The sequence below is a fragment of the Herpailurus yagouaroundi genome, unplaced genomic scaffold, assembly GCF_014898765.1.
Source record: "Herpailurus yagouaroundi ecotype Mexico unplaced genomic scaffold, PumYag 188, whole genome shotgun sequence".
In the NCBI taxonomy this organism is placed as follows: domain Eukaryota; kingdom Metazoa; phylum Chordata; class Mammalia; order Carnivora; family Felidae; genus Herpailurus; species Herpailurus yagouaroundi.
In genome coordinates, this window is record NW_024412419.1 from 8,010,084 (window position 1) to 8,023,150 (window position 13,067).

Consider the following 13,067-nt stretch of genomic DNA (forward strand, 5'->3'; position numbering starts at 1 on the left):
GAAAGAAAGAAAGAAAGAAAGAAAGAAAGAAAGAAAGAAAGAAAGAAAGAAAAGAGAAAGAAAGAAAGAAAGAAAGAAAGAAAGAAAGAAAGAAAGAAAGAAAGAAAGAAAGAAAGAAAAAAAATGGATGATTGGTTAAGAAAAGAAGTCCAAAATGCAATGCATGATCCCTGTCTGGACCTTGGTTTGCTTGGGAGGGTGGATGGGGGAGGAGCTGTAAAAGACACTTTGGTATATAACTGGGGATATCTGAATACTGCATCAGCATTAAGTATTTAATATGTAACATTATTGTATCAATTTAAATTTCTTAGGGATGATAACAGTAATATGATTTATAGGAGAGAGTCCTTGGGCTTTGTTTTAAATGTTTATTTTTGAGAGAGAGAGAGAGCGCACACGTGAGAAGGGGAGGGTCAGAGAGAGAGGGAGACAGAGGACCTGAAGCAGGCTCTGTGCTAGGGCTCAAGCCCACGAACTATGAGACCATGACCTGAGCCGAAACCAAGAATTGGATGCTTATCCAACGGAGCCACCCAGGAGCTCCAAAGCCCCTGCTTTCAAGAAAAACATTTCAGAAGTATTTAGGGCTAAAATATCATAATGTCTGCAACTTGTTTCCAAATGGCTCAAAAAACATATTTCGTATAATACACATGCATTTTTATAGCAAAAGAAAGCAAATGTGCAAAATGTATATAAGTGATTAGTGAACTATGTTTTCAACTTTGCAGAAAGTGAAGTTTTCAGATGTTCAGATTTTTTTAAAAATAAAAAGCAAGAAATTAAGCAAATAGAGCAAATAAAGCAAAACATGAAAAAAACAAAATGAGAACTGCAACCAACAGAGTAAGGGAACAAGTGGCATAACCCATCTAAGAATACTACGTGATCACTGAAAAGAATGACTTAGATGTGCATATACTAGAAATGCGTCCACAATCTGTCAGGTAAAAAAAAGTTTACTTAAAGAAAACAGTATGGGGGGCACCTGGGTGGCTCAATCCAGGAGTTATGCATCCAACTCTTGACTTCAGCTCAGGTCATGATCGCAGGGTCATGGGATTGAGGCCCCCCATCTTGGAGCCTGCTTAAGAGTCTCTCCCTTGGTCTCATAAAAAAAAAAAAAAAAAAAAAAAAAAGGTATGATCCCACTATCTTTTTAAAAAAAATGACTGTACTAACACAGAAAACCCTGAGAGGACACAGTGAATCATTAACAGTGTTTAGGAAGTGTAAGGAAACAGGATTGGGGTAGGCAGAAAGGGAGCTACGCGTCTCCCTTTTTACTCTTCTGTATTTATTTAATTTTGTGATGATAAAAAAACAAAGATTTTTTAAAAAACTGTTTACTATAACAACCACCTTAAAAAGTAAGACCTCAGGGGCGCCTGGGTGGCGCAGTCGGTTAAGCGCCCGACTTCAGCCAGGTCACGATCTCGCGGTCCGGGAGTTCGAGCCCCGCATCAGGCTCTGGGCTGATGGCTCGGAGCCTGGAGCCTGTTTCCGATTCTGTGTCTCCCTCTCTCTCTGCCCCTCCCCCGTTCATGCTCTGTCTCTCTCTGTCCCCAAAATAAATAAATGTTGAAAAGTAAGACCTCAAACATCCTTAAAAGGCTTGACCTCGTGAGTCATTTAGTGTTATTACAAATGTGTCTGTCACAAAGATAAATAAAGGGAATCTTAGACATCATGCAGCAAGCAATTCCAAGTGGTTTGGCCTTCATGCCTTCTCAAAATGAGTTAACAGACTTTATGGACAGAAAAAAGAAAAATCACATTTCAAAAACAAAAAAACAGGTATGCAGATAAATTCCAGAGTAAATACAAACTTTTTTTTTTTTTTAACCATAACGGCTCTGTGTGACCTAAATTTGAACATTTGTTGCTAGAGCCCACACTCTTACGTGCTCCGAAAAGCCCAAAACGCAAGCCCTTATTGTTTGATTCTGACAGTAAGTAACAACACCTGTCACTGACAAAAATAAAAACCCGACATGGAATATCCGACTTCATGTAAAAGTGACTGTGGAAGTCTGGTCTGACTATGCATACCAAATGTCAAGCCCCCCCGGTAATCGGTAATCCAGGAATTTCAGGAACCCCGCCTTCAGGCAAGAGCGGGTCCAGTCTCCCCTCAGGGACAGGCTTAACAAACAGCTGGTGAGGGAGTAGCCTGCTCTGGTGGACACCTTCTCTTACAGGGCAAGTATCGTAAGGAGTAAACTGGTCTGTGAGGACTCTATTTAAAAACTACTTTTCCAGGGGCGCCTGGGTGGCTCAGTCGGTTAAGTGTCCGACTTCGGCTCAGGTCATGATCTCACGGTCCGTGGGTTCGAGCCCCACATTAGGCTCTGTGCCGACAGCTCGGAGCCTGGAGCCTGCTTCTGATTCTGTGTCTCCCTCTCTCTCTGCCCCTCCCCCATTCATGCTCAGTCTCTCTTGGTCTCAAAAATAAACGAACATTAAAAAAAAAACAAAACTATTTTTCCGAAGAAAATCTTTTAAATTAAACCTCCCCTTGGTAATCTCAAGAAAAGTACTTACCAAGAGAATGCTTCATTGGCCTGATTTAGGCACAATACTATTATAATATATTCAACACAGTTTTATATATCTTCATTAGGCCAACTGTGTCCATTTCAAATCCTAATCTTTTAACATAAAAATAATTTGATGAGAGGTGCGCCTGGGTGGCTCAGTCTGGGTGTCTGACTCTTGATTTAGGCTCAGGTCATGATTTCAGTTTGTTTGATTGAGCCCCAGGTTAACTTTGCGCTGACAGTGTGGAGCCTGCTTGAGATTCTCTCTTTCCCTGTCTTCCTGCCCCTCCCCAGATTGCACACAGTACTCTCTCTCTCTGTCTCTCAAAATGAACAAACTTAAATAAACAGGGGCACCTGGGTGGCTCAGTCGGCTGAGCACCCGACTCCAGCTCAAGTCATGATCTCACGGTTCATGAGTTTGAGCCCCACACAGGGCTCTGTGCTCACAGCTCAGAGCCTGGAGCCTGCTTCAGATTCTTCGTCTCCCTCTCTCTCTCTCTGTCCCTCCCCTACTCATGCTCTGTCTCTCCCTCTCTCTGTCAAAATAAATAAACTTTAAATAAATACATAAATAACTTGAGAAGAGACCTAAATTTCATGCACATGGGATTGGGTTAATCAACTGTAGTACATTCTAACAAAGGAATCCTAGCCATCAGTTTTTCAAAATTAGTTTAGCATTATAAGTAATAAGTACAAATGTATAAAGATGCATGGTCTATACTATTATGTTTAAAAAAAAAGCAAATGAAGAGCTACGGTATATAATTTCATCTTTGTAAAAAACTTTAAAAATACCTAACACGTACGTATACCTGCATATACCTGGAAAGAAACATTAAAGAATTAACTCTGGCTGTAGGATTTGGTGACTGGAAAGTACAAGATGACATTTTTTTCAATAATACGTTTCTGACCTTTTTTTTACTAGGAGTATTTATTGTAATTAAAAATGCAAATCTAGGGGCGCCTGGGTGGCTCAGTCTGTTAAGGGTCCAACTTCAGCTCAGGTCATGATCTCGCAGTCCGTGGGTTCGAGCCCCGCGTCGGGCTCTGTGCTGACAGCTCGGAGCCTGGAGCCTGCTTCGGATTCTGTGTCTCCCTCTCTCTCTGCCCTGTCCCAACTCGTGCTCTGTCCCTCTCTCTCGCTCTCTAAACATTAAAAAAAAAATTTTTTAAAGCAAATCTAGGAAAATTCTTGACAAGCATGAAGAACAGGGATTCAAAAGCACTACAGTTTAAAAGGAAAATGTTGTGTATTTCCCGAATGCTACTACGCAGGATACACAATCACAATCCCATTCGCCTCTACAGCGTAGGGTGCTTCCGCGTGGCGCATCTCACGGGGTTCTCACCAGCACCTCTATAAAGCTGGCAAGGTGGTGTTACCTGCAGTTCTTCGATGAGGAAACTAAGCCTCAGGGCAATCGATTCTGTTGTAAAACCAGTAAGTATCAGAGAGCCGGGACTCCGGGACAGAGTGCCTCCAGTTAAGAAAAAGGCTGGCAGGGGCGCCTGGGTGGCGCAGTCGGTTAAGCGTCCGACTTCAGCCAGGTCACGATCTCACGGTCCGTGAGTTCGAGCCCCGCGTCAGCCTCTGGGCTGATGGCTCGGAGCCTGGAGCCTGTTTCCGATTCTGTGTCTCCCTCTCTCTCTGCCCCTCTCCCGTTCATGCTCTGTCTCTCTCGGTCCCAAAAATAAATAAAAACGTTGAAAAAAAAATTATTTAAAAAAAGAAAAAGGCTGGCTGTCGCACAGCCGCTGGTCCCGTGGAGCTGGTGATGCTCGTCTAGCTCCTGATGATCGATGTCAAAGCCAGACGAGATGCACGAGGGGGCAGTGTGCAGCAACAGAAACACCGTGGAGCGGTACCAATGTTCCATACAAGCAGCAACCAGTAGCCTGTGGCTCCACTGGCACCCTGCTGAGAACAAGTAACTCGGTCCTTTTTTTTTTTTGTTTCCGGTGTTTATTCATTGAGAGAGAGAGAGGGGGAGGAGCAGTGAGAGAGGAAGACAGAGGCTCCAAGGTGGGCTCTACACTGACAGCAGTGAGCCCTGTACGGGGCTCGAACTCATGAACCACTGAGATCATGACCTGAGCTGAAGTCGGATGCTGAACTGACTGGGCCCCCAGGCTCCACAAGCAACTCTGTCTTTGAGTAAAACTCCACTCGTCATCAAACGTGAAACAAGTATTTAAAAAAATAAAGTCAACATACGCTTACCTCTATTGTTCCTGTGGCAAACAAGCCATGCGCTGAGTTTATGTCACACACATTATTCTCCCTAAAACAGGAAAGCAACAACGGAAAGCTTTATTATTTATTTTAGCGGAAGGGATACTCGGTGAACTTTCTACATAAACAGCCCAGTCTTGTACAGAAAGAAAACATGCAAGTTCTTCCTCACTCACCTGCGCGTGAAAAAACACCAGAAATGAAGGACACTCGATCTGCCAGGCAGATGAGACGAGAGAGGAATTCCCTCTGAAATACTATCTCCCACCACGAGAACCGAGGCTCATTTGACTTTCTCCATGTTTTCTCCCCCGGCAGAAAGAACACGGGCAACCACTAAGCCAGTCCTGAGACCAGACTAGCTTGGGCCGGGGAGACTCATCGAGGCTTCCTTTTCTTTTTCTTTAAAACGGACACCTCGCCCACCTCTTTTGGTTGTGTGAGGGTTACATGAAAAAATTTACAAAACGTGCAGCACAGCATCCAGACAAGACACTCGACAAATAAGTAATAGCTCCCATAAACAGGGAAGGGTGCAGCGAAAGAGCAGATAACTTTTTATTCTTCAACAACACATCATGAAGCTACTCTAGTTTTGTTTTTTTTTTTAAAGAGAGTAAGAGCGCTGCAAGCCAATGTGAAAACATTAGCCAGGGTCTACCTAGTCTCTGTCACCACATGTCCTTCCAACCTTTAAAAACCTTTTCAAAGCGATAAGGAAAACCCAACAAGTTCTTTATACACTTGGAGGAGAACTATCTAGCTTCTACCCCTTACTAGCTATGTGACCGTGGTCTTATCCTCTCTGCGCCTGAGCGGTCCTGTCTGTAAGATGCAGATACTAATAGTACCTACCGTAAAATTGTTATAAGTTTTGTTTTTTTTTTCTTAATTTTTTTTAACGCTTATTTATTTTTGAGACAGCATGAATGGGGGAGGGTCAGAGAGAGAGGGAGACACAGAATGTGAAACAGACTCTGTCAGCACAGAGCCCGACGCGGGGCTGGAACTCACAGACCGCGAGATCACGACCTGAGCCGAAGTCGGATGCTTAACCGACTGAGCCACCCGGGCGCCCCAAATTGTTGTAAGTATAAAATGAGCTAATACATATAAAATGCTGAATAATATCTGGCACAGAGTATTTTCACTATTATCACCCTTACTGTTACTCAATATTATGATTATGACAAATGTATTCTTAAGGATTTCTCTTTGAATAAGACAAAAATGTAGACTATAATGTATAATCAAAGGAAAACTTGAAAAAACCGAAAACGTCTGCCAGCAAAACACAAAAAATAAAATTTTAAAAATGAAGCTCCAAGTTAATTCAAAATGTCTCCACGAGAGATTAATATCACAGAACAAAATCATGAGAATTTAAAGAACACTGCAAAAAACAATAAACCGGACTTCTTAGTGAGTTATAAAAATTTTCTAGTCTGCCAAAAAAATTAAAAGTTTAAAGAAACCACCAGGTCTTCTGGTGAATTTTATGTTCAAGACAAATTGAAACTCTTTTTAACCAAGTTGCCCAGAGCTCTGCTTAAATGCAACAAGCTATCTGATAACTTGAGCGTCTGGCTCCCCCTCCTGGCCGAGAGAAACACCCGGATTCTGAAAAGACACTCACGCAGCATCCGTCTGCAGCGGGTTCAAGTACCGTCCTTGTTCTAAATTCAATCTATAAACTTCAGAGCTGCAAAGTAATGAATAAAGTTAGAAATCTGGTAAATGGCAATGAACTCTGCTTCAAGTAAATATAAATTTTAGAAACCTATATATATATATATATATATATACACACACACACACATACATATATACATTTCTGGCTTACAAGGCATTACTTCTCTCCAAAAACACCAAAATGTATCTTAAGCCTAAACAATAATCACCTTATTTGTGAGTCTGTTCACGTATAAAAGTGATTTAAACAACTCACGTGTTTAAGGAAACATTCAAGGAAATATTATGAACTTATTAAGAAGAATATTATTTAAAAACACAGAGAATCCAAGATCCAAAATGGATCTATAGGTATATATAAGACGAGAAGAAATACAATAAAACACTATTAAGGCAACATGATTATGGGGTTTTTTTATTCATACTTGTGAAAATATTCTCCCAATTTTCTAAAATGATTTATCATTTTTATCATCATATAGAATGTGGTATTTAAAAATGAGGTTTCAAAATGTCATGCGATGGGGTTCCGCAACCGACTTCACCACCACTAAGACCGCTATTAGGTACCCATGTTGCTCTAGATTCAGAGCACGCCGCTAATAAAAGTCAATTTCTAAATGAGCAGTTACTTTGGAACTATACCCTTTGAGGGACCATGTCTTATCCCTCTCTTGATTCCTCTCCTCGATTTTAAGAACAGAAATTGGAGGTGGAAAGGAGAAAGCAAAGGTGATCAGCCCCAATACCTCGCGCCAACAAAGTACAAGTCACAGGACGGATAGTGGTAGGAGAAATCTCTCCCGAACTTTGGTATTCTGGTTTTGTAGTAAAAACCCGATTGTGAGTGAAATTCGATGTATCTATCATTATGTAAAAAAACAATCTGCAAATGAAAGAAGAAAATCAGTTTGCTGAGGTTTCTAGGAAAAGCATTTATTTCATCATCACTAGAACTGACAAAGCAGGAGAAACTGTGATCTCTCCCACCCGCTCTGTGTGCACAAGTCTCCATGGTGACCAAGGACCTGGACTAAGAATCAAACCTCTGCCCTGCCTCCTTAATGCCTTCTTGCACCCCAGGAAAGCTTTTCTTGCCCTCTGAGAGAGACTGAAAACAAATGCCCTTCGTGCACCTGGCCCCGGCACTTTACAGCACAGAGCAATGTTTGGCAACTTCAGAGAGTAATCTCTTACTTTCCTGAAGAACACAGTTTAATAATCCCACAATTACCACTCAGGGTTTGATAAACTCCCTGTATCAACCTAATGTTAATATATTACAAAGGTATCTTAGAAACTGCAGATGGTATTTAGAAGCAAATCCATCAATACCTAGGGAAAAATACACTATAAAATGCCATGTCCCCGAACACATGATTAATGACCACCACAGGCAAAAGAATCAACTGGGCTCCAGTCTCCGAACCGAGGACAATACATAAAGCCACGTCAGCTCAGAAAATTCAATTTTCCTTCCAGATGACATCTGACGTCACTAAGCTTTTATTTTACTTTCAAAAACTTTTAATTTTAAATTGAATGAGGTACTCTACTGACAACTTTGTAACTACCGAAAACGACCTAAGGGTTGAGAGACGGACTAATGGGACCAAAAAAGAAAAGAAAAAAATATATATATTTAGCTGTGTTTCGAGCTGTCTCAGAACTGTTCCACGACTACCTATTTGCAGTGTTAAGAAAATTAAGCATATAACAACGTTATTTTACTTTTCACATACGAAAGCAGCTTGGCAAATAACACCAGTGTCAATGTAAAAATTAAAAATCACAAATCTACAATCTAACATGGTCTAAAAAAGATGGCCGCTAACAATTCTTGACAACACAGATGAAGTTTCATATGCGATCCAGGAAACTTATTTTGGTATTAGACGGGCCAAAGGCTATCGCTCTCACTGTCCTTTTAAAAGATATTCTATATATCACACGTGTGTCAAACTAAAAAATATATTCATAGAAAATAATAGGTTTTATTTTACCACACAGCTATTTTTAATGTAACAACAGGAACATTACAAAAATACTTCTCACGACTTCTTGAGGACCCAATACTATCAAGCATACCTTTGAATAGTCATCAGACAAAGTTTCAAAGGTGACAACTGAAAAACAAGAAAAGTTAAGAAAAATTACAATTACCAATCCACATTCTTCATAACAATGCAAACCTGAGGCAAAGGTTCCAATGCAACACAAAAACTATGTACAAACTATATATAAACACCGGATCCCCCCCCCTTTTTTGTCCTTCCATAAAACAAGAAGAAAGCTGCCATATTATATTGACCCCAAAACACCAAATGGAAAATTAAAAGCTTTATAATTTCTCAACGCAGATCAACCAGATCTTCTGCAGAACTGAAGCTAATTAAATAAACTCACAAAACATAACGACTTCTAAATTCTACCGGTTTGTCGGAGATGCCCAAAACAGACATAGAAGAACATTAAGAAAATTATTTCTTTAAAAAAGAGAACAGCAGCTTTTTACTCATTCACCCACTAAACATAAAGAGTACAAACGGCATGTGGAGTTTGTACTGTTTTTAAAAAGGAATGGGTAAAACAAGCTGAAGAACACTTAGCCCGTTACCTGTTTTCTCTCGACCCCAAACCCCAGCAGCCTGACAGAAATGCCTGCTTATTTCCTGCCCTCCCCCCTGTGCAGTCAGTCGCCTTCTCTGCAGAGCGGACGGAGCCTAGGAATGCGGGGAGCCTCCTGTGACTACATCGCAGGCGATGGCGAAGGGGAGATTTATCATCACGCGAGCCCTTTAAAATCAGAGTTTTCTGCTGCCGCCGGCAGAAGGGGAAGTGGGAGAGAGACTCGAAGCAGGAGACGGACCCAACGGCCAGGCGCTGGCTTAGCGGCGAAGACCAGGTGGCAAGGAACACAGGCCGCGGCTGCCAGGAAACGGGAGCCTCGGCCCTACAAGCACAACAGACTGCATTCTGCCGACAAGCGGAAACCGCGAAGCGGATCCTTGCCCGGGGCCTCCGAGTAAGAGCCAGGTGGGCCCGGCCGACACCCAGAGGTCAGTGCCGAGCACAGAACACGGCACGGCCTGGATGAACTTCGCCTACAGGGCTACGAGCTAACGAACGGATGTTTTAAGCTGCCACACTCGTGGGAATTTGTTACACAGCGAAGAAAACTGACACACAACGCATTCCCATTTTAAAAAGCAGAAGAGTTAGGGCGCCTGGGTGTCTCAGCGGGTTAGGCGTCTGACTCTTGATTTTGGCTCGGGTCATGATCTCAGTTTGTGAGTTCGAGCAGTGTGGGGCCTCCTTGGAATTCTCTCTCTGCCCCTCCTTCTCTCTGCCCCTCCCCCCGCTAGTACATGTGCACCCTCTCCCTCCCTCTCTCAAAATCAATTTTAAAAAAATTTGAAAAGAAGACAACTAGCCACATATAAAAATGCTATTTTCATGAACTCAAATTTAATCTCTTACTTACCTTCTGAATCTAAACACCTTTCAAACTTCAAGGATAATTGATAGGTGTCATAACATCGAACCCGAGGTTTATATGTTCCTATAAAAAAGATTAACGTGATGTAAAGCCTAAAGGAGGTACTTTTCACTGGCAATATCCTGCAGACAGGTTAAGTACACTTTTTGTTTAGAAGTAAGTAAGTAGGATTCATTATAACCACATGAAAGAAAAAGAATTTAAAAGCAGCCCTCCCCAACATCCCAAGGAGAAAACCAGCAAAGTAGATAAACAAGCAGGTCATAGAAAATGAAACACATGTAACTACTAAACTTCACAAATAATCTGACTAAGTAGACAAAAACAACGAGACAGTTACTGTCCGTCAGAATGGCAGAATGGCAAAGATTAGGGGCGCCTGGGTGGCGCAGTCGGTTAAGCGTCCGACTTCAGCCAGGTCACGATCTCGCGGTCCGCGAGTTCGAGCCCCGCGTCAGGCTCTGGGCTGATGGCTCGGAGCCTGGAGCCTGTTTCCGATTCTGTGTCTCCCTCTCTCTCTGCCCCTCCCCTGTTCATGCTCTGTCTCTCTCTGTCCCAAACATAAATAAAAACGTTGGGAAAAAAAAAATTTTTTTAAAGAATGGCAAAGATTAAAAGACGGTTAATATCTGTGTAGGTGAGAGTGTTAAAAAGGCACTCTCATACACTTGGTGATTAGTATAAACTTCTCTGGAGGACAATCTGGCAAATCTGTAAAATATGTGATGTTTGTACACCTTGAATCTGTATTTCAACTGATACAAGTTTATCCCGGAGAAACACACCCACAAGTGTACCAAAGACACAAAGGGTGTTTCCCGCAGCACTGTTTACAACTGGCCAAAAACTGAGAGCAAATAAAACGCATACTGACGTGGAAATGGTTCAATAAATGATGGCCAATCATCACATGGCTCACGAGAGGATGGCGCAGGCCTGTGCCAACGGGGAAAGCCACCACAACATGCCACCGAGGACAAGAGACAGGGCAGAGAGCACAGGGAAGCGCCCCAGAGTGGCGCCTAGGGTCCCACGTCTGTATAAGTCAACACTGACGGCATGAGCACCATGTACAGAAGAAGCTGGCAGAAGCACGGTGATGATCCCCGTGAAGTGCAATTCTAGGGCATTTCACATCGTGTCTTCTGCAATTCTGTAATGTTTGCATGTTTTATAAGTTTATCGTGTTTGCAATCAAAAAGAGAAAAAGACTGGTCTTTAAAGCCAAAGATTTTTTTTTTAAAAAAAGGAATGAGGTAGTTCTCGAAATCCCCGAGACCTCATTTAAAAATAGTATGTAGGCTGGGGCGCCTGGGTGGCGCAGTCGGTTAAAGCGTCTGACTTCAGCCAGGTCACGATCTCGCGGTCCGTGAGTTCGAGCCCCGCGTCGGGCTCTGGGCTGATGGCTCAGAGCCTGGAGCCTGTTTCCGATTCTGTCTCCCTCTCTCTCTGCCCCTCCCCCGTTCATGCTCTGTCTCTCTCTGTCCCAAAAATAAATAAACATTGAAAAAAAATAAAAAAATAAATAAAAATAGTATGTAGTAGGGTGCGCCTGGGTGGCTCAGTCAGTTGAGCGTCCGACTTCGGCTCAGGTCATGATCTCACAGCTCGTGAGTTCGCCCCGTGTTGGGCTCTGTGCTGACAGCTCAGAGCCTGGAGCCTGCTTCAGACTCTGGGTCTCCCTCTCTCTCTCTGCCCTCTCCCGCTCATGCTGTCTCTGTCTCTCAAAAATAAACATTAACAAAAAAAAATTTTTTGTAATGGTTATGCAGTATAACATACAAATATACACACACGTAACACGTTATATATTATATAACTGTTGACATATTTAAACCATATACAGTATATATAATTCATACATATGAACTGGAGACTAAGAAATGTGTTAATACTGAGACAATCATCAGCACGGAACAAAAGAGACTGGCATATAGATGTATAAAAGTTCTGTCAAATAAGCAAGTGTTTGGAAAGGAGATATAAATGGATATAATGTTAAGTCAGCAAAAAAAAAAAAAGTGCACAATACACAGGATTAGGCACCACGATCACAGTCAAAACACACACTGAATAATGCTCTTCTAAATTATAACATGTTAAAAGTTACCTATATTTCAGGGCTTTTTGATACTAACGAATAAATACTACTAATATAGAATGTTAGTGGCATAAAAAATATTAGTCCATTACACAGAAAATTATGTTAAAAGCAACCCTTCCCGGAACTTTCACTCATTGTTGGTAGGAATGTAAAATGATCTTGACCGCCTTGGAAAAAGTCTGGTGGCCGCTCATTAAAGCGAAACATACATCTACCCTATGGCCCAGCAGTGTCCTCCAAAACAAGCCTGTGTAACATTGTCCACCGTGCTTTATTAATAATACTAAAAAAATGAAAACAGTCCAGGTGTCCAGCAAGTGGAGAATGGATGGATAAACTCTAGTACATTCTTATGAAGAAATACTATTTGGTAAAAAGAAAAAACCAGTGACACCTGTGCCAGCATGGACGCATCTCAAAGACCTAAGAAAATAGATCTCACATAAAAAGAATATGCAGCGTGTGACTACAGTTATATCAAGTTTCCCACAGAGCAGTGGTTGCCGGTGCATGGGTGGGATCAGGATGGACTGTGAGGGGCACAAAAGAAGTTTCTGGGTGAGAGGCAAGTGCTAGATCTTAACTGGGGTTTCGCCTACATAGGTGAATGCATCTGTCAAAACTCCTCAAAAGATCTGTGCGTTTCACTGCATGTAAATCTACCTAAAAGAAAAGCCGTAGATAAATACGGTCTGGTTAATGGTACACATGCTGAGGTATTTATGGGAAAAGTATACTGGTATCTGCAACCTGCTCTGAAATGCATCAAAAAACGGGATGGGGGCGCCTGGGGGGCTCAGTCGGTTAAGCATCTGACTTCGCCTCGGGTCATGACCTCGCAGTTTGTGGGCTCGAGCCCCACGTCGGGCTCTGTGCTGACAGCTCAGAGCCCGGAGCCTGCTTTGGATTCTGTGTCTCCCTCCCTCTTTGCCCCTCCCCCTGCTCATGCTCTGTCTCTCAGCAATAAATAAATGTTTAAAAAAAAAA

At 42.2% G+C, this 13,067-nt stretch overlaps 1 protein-coding gene and 1 long non-coding RNA gene across 2 annotated transcripts in view; both read right to left on the bottom strand.

Annotated features, from left to right (window-relative positions):
• The window catches only part of NOL10 (nucleolar protein 10), an 89,577-nt gene that overhangs the window by 70,484 nt on the left and 6,026 nt on the right, over positions 1 to 13,067 (bottom strand). Inside the window, exons 4-8 of the mRNA XM_040496058.1 lie at positions 9,962 to 10,039; positions 8,566 to 8,603; positions 7,227 to 7,363; positions 6,422 to 6,487; positions 4,774 to 4,834 (exon numbers count right to left, since the gene is read on the bottom strand). Of these exons, the coding sequence (XP_040351992.1) occupies positions 4,774 to 4,834; positions 6,422 to 6,487; positions 7,227 to 7,363; positions 8,566 to 8,603; positions 9,962 to 10,039 (380 nt within the window). The remainder of the gene's footprint in view (positions 1 to 4,773; positions 4,835 to 6,421; positions 6,488 to 7,226; positions 7,364 to 8,565; positions 8,604 to 9,961; positions 10,040 to 13,067) is intronic.
• On the bottom strand, positions 1,166 to 2,317 carry LOC121044094 (uncharacterized). The gene is made up of 2 exons (XR_005797122.1): positions 1,599 to 2,317; positions 1,166 to 1,380 (listed from the first exon to the last, which is right to left on the bottom strand). It is a non-coding gene; the product is annotated as an uncharacterized LOC121044094 (long non-coding RNA).